This window comes from Gadus morhua, chromosome 5 (genome assembly GCF_902167405.1).
Source record: "Gadus morhua chromosome 5, gadMor3.0, whole genome shotgun sequence".
In the NCBI taxonomy this organism is placed as follows: domain Eukaryota; kingdom Metazoa; phylum Chordata; class Actinopteri; order Gadiformes; family Gadidae; genus Gadus; species Gadus morhua.
This window is the reverse complement of record NC_044052.1, coordinates 15314066-15327997: the sequence shown is the minus strand read 5'-3', so window position 1 is coordinate 15327997 and position 13932 is coordinate 15314066. Positions and strand designations below refer to the sequence as shown.

The following is a 13932-nucleotide window of genomic DNA, read 5'->3' as shown; positions in this document are numbered from 1 at the left end:
AAATAAAAAGTATTTAAGTAAGTAGATACTTTATTCATCCCCTTGTGGAAATTCAGGTGTTTAGTAGCAACAGATAACAACAAAATGGACAAACAGTAAAAGTCAAAAAAATAATTCAATGAAAGTCAATAAAAGTCAATAGAAAGTGAGCAATATTGCATATAATTAAAATTCCATATAAAAAAGAGCATGAGGTTGATTTAAAAATATAAAGCAATTGCACATTTCCTAGGGTGAGTGGGGGTGGGTTGAGAGAGAGAGAGGAATAGAGAGAGAGTTGCGATAGGCCGCACCCTCGCCCAGGTAGGTGTTCTATAGTCTGATGGCTGTGGGGACAGAAAGGATGTTCTGTATTGCTCTGTTCTACAGCTAATGTGAAATACTGATATTTAAGTTCTAGAATTCTGCTCAAAGAAGCCTAAGCCAAAGCATTGTGTTTTATTGAAGATGGCTCTTTTGTTTATATATTTATATATACGGTAATCACCCTAAAAAACATTTTTTAAGTGGTATCAAGCAGTTACATTGGGTATAACAATGCAAATTTTACAAAGCCTTAGATCCATTAAAAAATATATCCTAGGTCAAACCATTATATCAAATACTATCATTAATCTAAATAGAAATCAATTAAATGTATGTTTGAGAGAAAGCAGTAATTTCCAATAATAGTAATAATAATTTAAGGGAAATGGGATTCAGTCACTCATTTAAACATTTCTCTACAAAGTTCAGAATTGGCCCCACCTGCTTTTAAGGGTCCTGCTCCTCCTCTTTTTCTCCACCATATAAACACCATACAATGAATGGTCGGTTTATTCATTTTTTGTGGACTTTCGTAAATGAACACTTATTTTTATACATTTATTGGGCAGTGTTTAAAGATTTATTGGTTGCACATTTGAAGCCCTACATTTTGTGAGACCATTTTTGTGGCGTATACCCAATACCCAATGATGATGATTAGGACACTTCTCAGGGTTTCAGTGCTGGTGGCGGCTGCTTATCTTGCAGGTAATATAGGTTATTGTTTCACACATGTTGCCTTGAAGAATGTCTTTTCACCCATTATGTGTTGTCACAGTCGTGACCTTGAGTGTTAGTGCCAAGTATTATGCTAGTTAGCTATAAGTATTTTTATATTCAATGTAGGAGTTGCATAACAAATGTTTGTTTTTAAAGTCTTTGAGAGAATGACGCAAGTTTACAAGTATAAGTCAAGTTTACTGATACTGTACATGTATAGTTACATTTATTTTCCAATTTTCACTTATATAGTAGCATAATATTTACATTATCATAACCCATTATTGTGTTTCTAGTTATTCATTGTTCTTGCAATAACTTGTTCTTACTATAATTGTAATTTGACTTTATCAGGGATAATAATAAGGACATTATTATTATGTGGGTTGTGCTGTTTTCAAGTAAAAAAAAAGTTAAATCAAAAATAATTTATATTATAAATGCCACTTTTAGATGCTGAGGATATCGTCCCATCGAAAATTCCGCGAGATGCATCAGGAATATACCAGAAGGTTGGGATTTCATTATGTTGATGCTTTTCTTTTTTTGCAAATCCGAATATTAGTGTCATAAACAACATTGTTGGAGATATGCTTTCAATGAATAACCTACTACTGTTATTTTTCGGTTTCAGATTGAATATGATATCCCAGCCGGTCCTGAACCTGCCTCTTTACCCCCACCGAACTCAGGTACATGTTTTAATACAAGATTACAATTATTTAAACAATTCAAATTTACTGAGGCCAACGCTGTAACCAACCAAAGTCACAGGGATGGGTGTGCTATAGCACACTTTATTGTGTCTGATGGCACAATATACTTACTATAAAGACAAATGAGTGCATTCAGCAACCTGTGTTTCATCAGAGTGTTGTGTTTTTCACAACTGATCTATTGCAGAATTTTAAACTACCCATTTTAAAGGTTGAATCAGATCTTCATGCTACACTCTTTACATAATGATGACTGTTCAATATTACTTTTAATCTCCAGTTGACTCTCTCAGACCGTCTGACATATCCCTGTTTTCTACTATGGGAATACCAATATTACAAAGGTATGCCTCCAAAATACTTAAGTCGACCAATTCATGTGTTATTTCATAAGTTGGTTGTTGTAAAGTAAGTGTTCATGTGCTTATAACTGAAGATCATTGTTAACATTTTCCCCTCCTAGGTCTACGGCGAACAGAATATTAAAAAAAGTGGCTGGTATGTCTGAATTTTCTTCTTTAGGGCCACCAATACGATACGTGTTTTTTTGTTATATATAACATCATTGATTTGGTACAGCAGGCGATTCACATGTCTATATATATAGTTGAAATTATGTTGTCCATGTGCGATTATGAAGATATATTTTAAATGGTTTAAACAATTGGTTTAATCATTATTAAGAGTGATTAATACGATTTTACAATAATATTTCACTATGATAGATATGTTATAATCTAAAATATGAATTCATTTTGATATCCATTTTGGTTAAACAAGTATATATCGGTTTCAAAATCTGAAACACTGATCATCTCAGGGACCTTCCTCAATGGATAGTTGACCTTGTCTGTTGAAAACTTTTTTTCTGTTGCAACGTGCGTCAACATTATAACCGATAAAGATAATTTGATATGTGTTTTTTATCTTTGTGAATCAGGCAAGGCCATAAACATAGGTCAACAATAGATAGTCCCAACGACAAGGGAAAGGAAGAATAACTATCATAAAAAGCATAATCACTTATTTTAATGTCATGCCATATGCTATCACATTATCAGCATGTCTTTTCAGTTAACTTGATTTCAAGAGATGTTCAATATGGATAGGGGATGGATAATTATCTCTTTATCTCGTCTGTAGAGATGTCTGTCTTCAAAGCTGACGTCTTCTCCTTGCCCTTGGATCTGGAATTAGATAATGGGTAACACACACACACACACTAACACACACACACACACACACACACACACACACACACACACACACACACACACACACACACACACACACACACACACACACACACACACACACACACACACACAAACAAACACGTTTTTCTTTTTATTCTGATGCAGGAATCTGTTGGAGGAGGCTGACCATGTTTCACAATCTCTTTCCCAGCATCAGGTTCGACTGAATCCTTCGTACCAATTACAAAAACTACATTCTGACAATCCTATGTAAAATCTTTGGAGATTTAAAGATTGATCCTCTCATTCATAAAACTAAGCCATTAAAACTTACAATTCTATATGATAGAACTTATGATAAATGTTTGACCGAAAAATGTAAAACACAGGGATGTTATTGAGATTCAGCTCTGATTGATCTTCTATGCCCTTGCAGGCTACAGACTGGAAGTTTGTGTTGCTTTTTGTTCCGGCAGATTCTCAGTGGTCCCGCACACAGCAGGTGAGATTCCATGCAGTCATGCCGGCTGCTTTTTCTAGTTTCAAACCAACACACAAACAAACAATGAAAAGGTCAAGCGAATGAGAGACGGAGTAAGCAAGAAATGTATTGTTTTAAAATATCTATAAACTGCAGCCGTTCCAGTTTCGATCTCTTGACATGAAACCATTGCAAATTAAACCACACTAAAAAGTTTCTTCCCTTTTGTACAATAGGCAGCCATGGAACCTGAAACTATGGTGAGAGAGGTGGAGGCAGCTCTGAAGATATTGAAGAAAAAGGTATTACAGATGAAGAGCCTGAAGCAGTGATTCTATTAATTGTCAATGAATGCTCACTACTTGTAATTTATAATAATTTCAGTTTGAATCTTGCAGCTGCATCGCACATTGGTTCATACGGTCGTCTGGAGCGGGCCCATTGCATTGGAAAAGTGAGTGTTAATCGTTTAGCATGTATTCCATAGAATGTTATTTATGTTACAAAGTTTTAGGGTGCGCTCACACTAGGCCATCTGGCCATGGCCGTGGCCGTCACCTAACCGTGCTCAAATCTGCCAGTGTGAGTGTGGCCAGAGAACAATGGGGCCATTTGAGCACGGTTAGGTGTGAAAACGGCCAACGGCCACGGCCAGATGGCCTAGTGTGAGTGCACCCTTATTCAACTATACATACTGTACATGTGGTGTGTGTTTCATCATATGTTCAGCCACCAGCTTGCAACTGATATCAGCATGAAGCAACGAATCCGAAGAGCTTTAGATGTACAGACACTACAGGTACAATTGGATCCCATTTAAAAGACTGATTCCCCTGTCCTATCAATGTGTATTTTGCTTCATGATTCAACCATCCCTCCGTTTTCTAGGACTCTCTTCAGCGTGCCATGGAAAGATTTAGTGAGCGTGAAGACTTTGCCGTCCTGCTGCATCCAAAACCGATTATCTTGGGTCCAACCCTGGATTCAGTAAGAAGGGGACCTACATGAAGCGTCCTGATTCTGCTTAACATCTGTACTCCCTGATTTGTTGCATGTGACCACGAGAGACACCTGTATATGTAACCAGTGCCTTGATTTGTTTCTCCATAGGAAGAGTCCAACTTTGAAAACTTGAACCAACTAGCACTCCAGCTACTGGAAAACATGGTACATTATGTACAAATACATTATTTATAAGTTTGGTACACAGCAATCTAAAGTACAATACACAGCGCTGTGTGATAACCCCACAAGGGTTTTGACCGCCGTTCTGTTCCTGGAACACAATGACGATGACGAAGCATGACGAATTGTCCTCCGCTAGAGATTAGATAAGAGTTTACTGATCAAGAGATTATCTGGGAAGGATTTTGAAATTAAATTACAGTTCGTTCACCAGCACAGATATCTATCTACATGAGGCAAACTGTATATTTTATCGGCACAATCTAGCCTAGCTGGGTAGCGTCGGCTGGGTCTGATAACGCAGGCTTTTTATCTCAACAATAAGGTTCTTAAATGACCAATTAGGTCCTCTTGCGTCCACAGTTTCATTGGACACTCACAGGTGAAGCGACGGTCAAGGATAAGGACATTGGCCGTACAGAGGTGAGAAGGGAGTTATTGAGGTTATGTAACACTGTTGCTTCTGTTATTCTCCTTTTGTCTATGTGAGCCTTCATCTTCAGAGTATAATAAAATGGAATATAGTATCACATTTCGCGTACAATTTCGGTGAAAATAATGCCATTGATTGTTTTCACCCTCTGTTTTTCGGTATCAGGCCCAATTTCTGCGCACACAAAATAATTCCCCCAGAGAAAGGACAGGAACAACAACAGCGTACAGCAACACTTCCCTGATTGACCCTGTAAGTCTCAGTGAGCCTCTAAGCTGAACTTACAGCTGCAGGGTTGGAACAGGCAATAATTAACGCACATTCCTGTTTATGCAGGTAATGGGAACAGAGATGATCTGTGTGGATCGTGATCCTTCCCCTACTACCCCTACCTCGGGTATGGATTGTATTTCTTACCCTCATGTCAAGTATAATAATTGTAATAATTATAATACTAAACCCAACTCCATTGTTTCTTTTGCGTTTTCAGTACATGCACTTAGACCAGGAGACGTCAAAGTAGTGGCAGCAGTTGGAGACTCACTCACGGTCAGTGCTCCTCCATTTGTGTGTGTGCTTCTGATGTGTGTGTGTTTGTTTATGTGTGTGTGTATTTGTGTGTCAGGGTGGAGTTTAAAGAAGAAGTCAAGCAAGAAGATGTGAAAATTATGTGATATTATCCACCAAATAGTGAGGTCCTTAGAAATTGCTATTGTATTGTTTATAGTCCTTGCTTATTATTATTAATTTGGCATCCACTGTTGATTTTTCTCTGCAGGCAGGTAATGGTGTCGGTGCCAAGACAGACAACCTTCTGCTAGTGGCGAATGAATACAGAGGTCTGTCATGGAGGTGAGAAAGCATACAGCAAACATGCGTGCTTAACCATTTGGGAGCACACAACAATGGATGAAGCGAGGGGTTTGCCTCAGTTTTATTCACAGTCAATATTGACTTATAGTTTGAGTATTTTCTCTTCTTCAGTATCGGTGGCGATGCCAATCTTGCCAATGTGACCACCCTGCCAAGTGAGTATTTCACTGTAACTTTATTTATTTAGTTATAATTGTTACTATTCTAATTGTTCCTTTTCTTCATTTGTATTATAGGCATATTACTGTACAACCACAAGGTTCAGATTACGACAAACGGGACCTTTCAATGTTCATATTATCTGCGACATATCTAAATAAAATATTCAAGACATAACAGAAGCTCAGATATAATTAATTGACCTTAAAGTAGTCTTTTATCATCAAATTATATGATTACTCTGTATTTGATAGATATAATATGGTTTAACTACTACAATAAAATAGTGACAGTTGACTTATCTCTTGAATAAATGCCCCCGCTATCTGGTTCAGTTGCACTTAGTGATAGTGACCCCCAATTTGACACTTCACTGCATTATCTACTATTCAACTATCAACAGGTATCACGATGACCTGAAAAGGTCACCATGTCCACTGCACACATTCATTACTATGGGAAATTTGAAGTGGCTTGTCATCTTCCATTTCACTTTTGAACCTTTGTCCAGACATCATGAAGGAGTTTAACTCAGATCTGACTGGCTGGGCTGTGGGGATCGGTGAAGAGAACGATCCTCAAGCCTTCTTGAACCAAGCCGTACCAGGGGCCAAGAGTGGGTACGTTTTGCCCATGTGACCTACTTTTAAACCATTTTTACCATCTACCCCTTCGCTATGGCCTATTTTAATTTATGTCTTGTGTTTCCAGCGATATGGTGAAACAGGTGCGCACTCTAGTGGACAAGATGAAGAATGACACGGTGAGCATATATGATTTGAATGATGTGAAATGTGATTTGAATGATGTGAAATGTGATTTGAATGATGTGAAATGTGATTTGAATGAATGAAAAAATGCAGGCAGACACAAACACACATAACCCCCCCCCCCCCCCCCCCCCCCCCCCCACACACACACACACACACACACACACACACACACACACACACACACACACACACACACACACACACACACACACACACAATTATGTAACATTGAACCTGAGTATAATCTTAAATTGAGTTGTTGTTATTACTTGCTTCCATCTTTGCAGCACACTGGGATTGTGTGGCAATAGTGAGAAAATGAATGACACACAAAAAACACATAACATTGTTGTCACATAATTATTGTTTCAGCATGTTTCCCCAATCTCTAAAGACATATCTTGGACGACTTTTATAATGAAGTTCAGTAATTTTTTTATGTTAAACCTTCTAAATTTAGTAAAGCCAAAAACATTGATCTAACTACCTTACCATCTATATTCAGCGCATCGATTTCAAGAATGACTGGAAAGTGATCACCATGTTCATCGGGGGAAATGACATTTGTGACTTCTGCACAGACACAGTGAGTCAAAAGTTATTTCATAACTCATTTTGGAGAAACAAATCTGTGTTTTTACAGTCACATGTGCCATGTGATTGTCCTGCCATCACCCTATCCGGTATCCATCAACACTAATGACTCCTCCCTGCGTTTCACTGCTGTCCTCAAGGTCTTCTTCTCACCGGAGAATGTGGTGGGTCGTGTCCGCGAGGCTCTGGACCTCCTCCATAAAGAGGTAGACTAGCAAGACTCCCTTCAGTGTGGATTGCATCCCATGAGACCCAATTGCATTTTCGCTTCTTCCTCATTAAGCTGCTTGTGTTCCATGGCGATCCCCCGTTCATCGCCGCCATTGCTGTCCTACCCCACCCCACAGGTTCCCCGGGCCATGGTGAATCTGGTGGAGCTAATGCACATCGTTCCTCTCCGCGAGCTGCACCAAGAAAAGAGCCTTAAGTGCCCCACCTTCTTTGTGAAGTACGTGACAATGCCGGGTACCTTGGTCCTCATTGTCCTCCTGTAGCCCCAGTGTCTGTGCTTCAAATAGACGATGTGATTTATTTGTACCTCTACATGTCCTCTCCAGAATTATTTGCCCTTGCATTCTGACCCCTAACAAGGGAACAGCGGAACTCAAGAAGGTTGAAGATATAAACCGAGCATACCAGGTAAACCACCACGAAGTACAAAACATTTTCTGATTATTATTTTTGTTTCCCCAGCCAATACTGCGGGTTCAGTAAACAGATACAGACATAAGTCATTCAAAATATGAACATAAAGTATACAGCTGACTCACAGTCCAAGGTTTCTGGTCCATACCTTCCTGTTCATTAATGTATTTCTTAGTGAAATGTATTCTCAAAGTAAATCAAATAAGTTCCCGAATGATCTCCGTTTGTCCATCCAGAACGGTATGAGGAGCCTTGTTGACTCCGGTCGCTATGACACCCATGAGAACTTCACTGTGGTGCTGCAACCTTTCTTTCGAGAGGTCATCATCCCCAGGCTAGAGGTAAAGGTGGATATTACGGAACGTACAGGAACAGAGATTGGTTAGAATTTAGACGTCCCCCTATTTGTCATCATCAATCTCGCTCACCCTCTACCCCTGCATTCATTCTGAAGGACGGACGCCCCGATCGCTCCTATTTCTCCCCAGACTGTTTCCACCTGAGCCAGAAAGCTCATACGGTGATGGCTCTTGCACTTTGGAACAACATGGTATAGTACTCTTTAACAATATATATTCATAATAAGAGATGACAAAACGTATAGTTATTTCAAATCGAAAAAACTAAATAAATACTCCCATTGTCTTAGATTGAGTCCGTTGGCAACAAGACTTTTAGCCAAGACTTCACTGCTGGCGTTGATTTGAAGTGTCCTTCAAAGGTAATAACATCTGTCTATATGAACCACATACATACATATTCCTCCCGCGGGTTATATGAAACAATACAGAACATATCACCTGTTCAAACTCGCACACAACGTCTAACTGATCACTGTCTTGATTGTTTGTTTGTTTTGTTTTGTTTTTTTTCCACAATGTCTTGTTTATAACGATTTATGATGATTTTATGCTCTGTATGGTGACCTTGGTTGCCTCTAAATTAAATGTATTGTTATTATTATTATTATTATATTCCGCCATGGGTTGTTCTCCATGTTAGAGAGGATTATCTGTGTATTGTTTTGTCATGTCGTCATGCATGGATGTTTAGTTAGATTTTTGTTTTTTATGATCATCAGGAAATGCCGTTCCTCAGGACGGCTCAGAACAGCGACTACGTCTACCCCAGCCCTCAACCCAGTCCTCCTCCTGTTACGGTAGGCCTGCCTTTCTACTGTGATATTATTTAACATATAATATATTCCATTTGGTGGATTTAGCATGGGTAGCCTTAGTGGGAACCAAATGCCATGCTATCTAGCATTTTAGGTACAAAAGACCAAATTCCTGCCACATTTCTCTCCGTTGTCTCTCTTATAGGCTGGTAACTCACATTCTACTACTTCTGCTAATAAGCATCTTCTTCCTTTAGAACTGGGGCAGTGATTTCACCTGCACTAACACCGCTCCCTCGGACTCTGTGCCTGCTTCGGGTGAGAAGGCACCACTTCACCTCAGATATGACCTGTAGTGGCATTGAGGAGAAAGTACAGAGAGAGGGGGCTTCAATGGTGTTTATGTTTTGCAGTGCATAGGTTGCGACCTGGCGACATCAAAGTGGTGGGCGCCATGGGCGATTCGTTAACGGTAAATATAGCATTCTGAAATGTCTTGTATGTGTGTCTGGGAGGAGGGGGGGGTAGTGTGCATGCGTGTGTGGGTGTCTCTTCGTATTTGTGTGCGTGTAAACGGAAGAATAACTTCTATTATTCTGCTGTTCCGTATCTATAAAAGATTTTTCCTAGCGGATTCCGATGTAACATGTTATCCGTGTGTGTGTGTGTGTGTTTGGATACAGACTGGTTTTGGGGCTAAGGCTAAGAATATTCTTGCGCTGTTTACTGAATACAGAGGTGTTTCGTGGAGGTGAGACTGAACAAAGTACAAATGCAATCAGAAGAAAAACATGATAATACATGTTATGATAATATGACGACATTATTGATTTTTTCTGTCTTTTTATGAATTAGCATTGGAGGTGATAAAGCCCTTGAGACCGTCACAACATTACCCAGTGAGTCAAATTCTTTGCATGAATCCACAAGTCAATCAAAATACTCATCACCAGACGACAGACTTTCTTGCTTGATTCCATGAGTTGAATCCAACATGTGTAAGTCACTTATGCAGCAGTATCCCCTGGTTTCTGTCTTTAGACATCCTCAGGAAGTTCAATGCCAACATTAAGGGGATGTCGAAGGGCCGGGGAAAAAGGCAGACAGGCTTCAACATGGCTGAGGGAGGAGCTGTGGCATCGTGAGTGAATCTCATATGACATATGACAGGACATGTCATACGACTCATGTCATATATGTCCCATATTAGTCCACTGTCATCACCTCCATATCATAATAATTTAAACATGACGTATCATTGTCAGAGCTTTCAATACATGCTTCATGTTTACAGCGACTTCCCCGCGCAAGCCAGACGGCTTATTGGAACCATGAAAAACAATACAGTAAGTGTTTCTCTCTCTCTCTCTCTCTCTCTCTCTCTCTCTCTCTCTCTCTCTCTCTCTCTCTCTCTCTCTCTCTCTCTCTCTCTCTCTCTCTCTCTCTCTCTCTCTCTCTCTCTCTCTCTCTCTCTCTCTCTCTCTCTCTCTCTCTCTCTCTCTCTCTCTCTCTCTCTCTCTCTCTCTCTCTCTCTCTCTCTCTCTCTCTCTCTCTCTGTCTCTATGCCCCCTCTCGTTCTCTATGTAAATGTGTGTGAAATTGTGTTGAAACAGGCTGTGGACTTTAAGAATGACTGGAAGCTGGTGACCCTCTTCATTGGAGGGAATGACCTGTGTTCTTACTGCGATGATAGAGTGAGCTCACCCTCCATCCATCATCATCTTAACTCACTCAACATCATTTAGGAAAGTTAGAAAACACGCTTTATATTGTATTCTGGGTTTCTTTTCTTTATTACTGTCCTCTGTAATTTTGCTTTTGTTCTTCCTACATTCATCTTCCAGTAATTCCAATATCACCCTGCTCTGATATCACAGAATAGCAAAGTACTGTATCAATGTAAAATTAGCCATCTTAATGTGGTTGTGACCATATTTGCTATAGCCATTGCTGTTGCTAGAGTTTCATAAAAATATAGGATATATATATGCACTTCTGTTATGGAGGATGTTTGTGTTGTAGTTGATGTTAAAATAATTGTAAAGATGTGTGCAAATTTGTTTTCTGTTTGGAAAACCACATAGGCGGCATATTCAACAAAGAACTACATTCATCATTTAAAGACGAGCTTGGACATCCTTTACAACGAGGTAGATTTTTTAAAATATTTATACACGTTTTTTTGCAAAAAGATTAAATGTTAAGCAGTATTGTGTGTAAAAAAAACAATGTATCAAAATATTTCCTCCATTTCAGTAGAGGTGACATGACATTAGTCAAATTGAATAATAAATATGAATAATAAATATGAATATGATGAGGAATGGTGTAAAATGTTGCATTAACACACATTATCTTTGTAATTGTCTTAAGGTCCCCAGGCTAATGGTTAATGTGGTGGAAGTCCTAGAAATGAAGGCCCTTCGCAAAATAAAAAAGGACGCTTTTTGCAATTTCTTTCAAAAGTATGCTATTAATTAAGTTCAAGATCACTCAAAATATACACTTATAGTTACATTGGTTTTAAACTTTTCATTATGGCAAATATACATTCGATATTGGTTGTTGCTGTAGTTTTCCATTTCACTTTATTCTTTATTCTCTTTTTCTTGTCCGAGCACAGGCAGGCTTGTCGGTGCTTTTTGGAACCGAGCGACGATTCCCCCGAGCTCGCTGAAATTAAACGCATCAACCGGGATTATCAGGTACATTTTAGCAGGAGATCGATTGGTTGCTCTACCAGCTAGTGTTCTAACCAAGCGTGTAATGAACGAACATATATGTAATTACATCTCACTTTCAACCCAGTATCTGTCTTTACTGCTCTGTCCATAAAAGCACAAATAGTCTCTAAAATAGTCAAATATATACATTAATACAAATGTTTTTTTTGTGGTTATAATATATATTTTAAATTTGGTTAATTATGTTCGATTATATCTTATTCTATAGTATGTTTTGTAAATACATATATTTATGTCTATCAAAATGGGTACACATCCCTTTTTTTGTGGTATAATATGATTTTCTGCTAGAATGCAATGTTTCATGGTCTAATAGTTTTGTGTTTGGTCGTCCTCCAAGAGAGAGACGGAGAACCTGGTATATGGAGGACACTACGATGGCAGGGAGGACTTCACCATCGTGGTGCAGCCCTTCTTCAGAAACACCATCCTTCCCTTGAACTCTGTATGACCTCAAGCACATCCAACACTAACACAGAGACACAGAGACACACACACACACACACGCACACACACACACACACACACACACACACACACACACACACACACACACACACACACACACACACACACACACACACACACACACACACACACACACACACACTAACAACATTCATGCAATTGATGATGACGATGTGTCGTTTGCAGGAGGGGAAGCCGGACCCAAGCTACATGACGGTGGATTGTTTCCACTTCAGCGAGAAGGGCCAGGCAGACATGGCCAGCGAACTGTGGAATAACATGGTACTGCTAGCAACTAACAGCTAACTGTATCAGACAGAATGTTGTCCTTTTCTTCTTCATAGCCTTCAACTGATTACGATTTAAGTGACAGTAACATTTGTTTATCTGTTTTCTTAGTTTGAGCCTGTGGGCAAGAAGCAGACGTACAACAACTTCACAAGTACTAGGAACGTGGTCAAATGCCCTGCTGAGGTAAAAAAAAATACAAAAACATAGACACATACATGTATGTATGCATTAATGCATACATATATGAACACACACAAACACACCCACACACACCTAACCCATATATATATATATATATATATGTATAGACATGCGTATGTATATACATACATACGTACAGACATATATTTTAAATTCTCATTTCCCATGACTATGACAATATATTACAGAGTCATACCATGAAAAATATCCTTTGTGTCCCACAGGAGCATCCTTACTTCTTCACAAGAGTCAACAGCTATTCCATTCCAGCCACTACCCCAGGCCCCTCGTCCACACCCATGCCCAGCTCAGCTACCGCTGGATCTACGGCCACGCCTATCTACTCCACCTGCTCAGGCAGTGTGGCTGCCTGGGCCGCTGCTGTCATGACCGTGGTGGGTCTTCTCACTGGCTGCACGCTCACTTGGCTCCTCCTCAGCTACTTACAGAGGAAGAACCATCGGAAGATAAAGATGTTGGAGTCTGTGATGAATGACACCAAGTTCTAAAGCACTGTGTGTGTGTGTGTGTGTGTGTGTGTGTGTGTGTGTGTGTGTGTGTGTGTGTGTGTGTGTGTGTGTGTGTGTGTGTGTGTGTGTGTGTGTGTGTGTGTGTGTGTGTGTGTGTGTGTGTTTGTTTGTTGGGGGGTTAACAGCAATAGCCACTTAGCTGGGAAAGTTACCTGAAACTATTCAGGTAAAAAAAATATTTGCCACGTAGAAAATGAATCTGACAACTAGAAAATAAGAGAAATTAACTGGAAATATTTGTTAGGTAATTGCTGCTGAAGGCTGACACTAAATGATAAGTGTGTGGTGAACATAAATGCTGTACATTTGCATTGTCATTTCCTCCTCTTGTTACCTCTGATGAGCAGCCTGTGCTCTATCATTGTAGTTGCCCAATTCTTATCTTTTCAAGCTCTGAGTGACATAGTCGTAACCATTTTTTTTTGTCATAATGCACAAAATTTCCAATAAATAATTTTGTATTTATTTTGTGTCTGTGGATATATACCGTACATGTTCCT

The 13932-nt window shown here is 39.3% G+C and overlaps 1 protein-coding gene across 1 annotated transcript; it reads left to right on the top strand.

The window, feature by feature from the left end:
• The first annotated feature begins 809 nt into the window (after nt 1–809).
• On the top strand, nt 810–13897 carry LOC115543832 (phospholipase B1, membrane-associated). The gene is made up of 43 exons (XM_030356467.1): nt 810–1014; nt 1480–1538; nt 1661–1718; nt 2023–2086; nt 2206–2240; nt 2886–2946; nt 3104–3155; nt 3375–3440; nt 3656–3721; nt 3818–3873; nt 4149–4218; nt 4308–4406; nt 4530–4586; nt 4968–5027; nt 5203–5289; nt 5374–5434; nt 5528–5586; nt 5816–5889; nt 6022–6065; nt 6581–6689; nt 6781–6832; nt 7348–7428; nt 7577–7642; nt 7784–7884; nt 7994–8075; nt 8318–8422; nt 8536–8631; nt 8731–8802; nt 9163–9240; nt 9456–9516; nt 9612–9670; nt 9882–9949; nt 10054–10097; nt 10240–10339; nt 10493–10544; nt 10812–10892; nt 11283–11348; nt 11572–11663; nt 11822–11903; nt 12283–12387; nt 12597–12692; nt 12810–12884; nt 13127–13897. The coding sequence occupies exons 1-43, from the start codon at nt 954–956 to the stop codon at nt 13409–13411; spliced, it is 3297 nt and encodes a 1098-aa protein (XP_030212327.1). The 5' UTR covers nt 810–953; the 3' UTR covers nt 13412–13897.
• The last annotated feature ends 35 nt before the right edge of the window (nt 13898–13932 follow it).

What these genes read in the sequence shown, in the direction of transcription:
- LOC115543832 (XM_030356467.1), top strand. Translation starts at nt 954, where the DNA reads ATGATGATGATTAGGACACTTCTCAGGGTTTCAGTGCTGGTGGCGGCT. An exon ending in GAGGGAGGAGCTGTGGCATC is followed by an intron (nt 10,340 to 10,492) that starts GTGAGTGAATCT and finishes TCATGTTTACAG; the next exon opens with CGACTTCCCCGCGCAAGCCA. An exon ending in GCATCAACCGGGATTATCAG is followed by an intron (nt 11,904 to 12,282) that starts GTACATTTTAGC and finishes TCGTCCTCCAAG; the next exon opens with AGAGAGACGGAGAACCTGGT.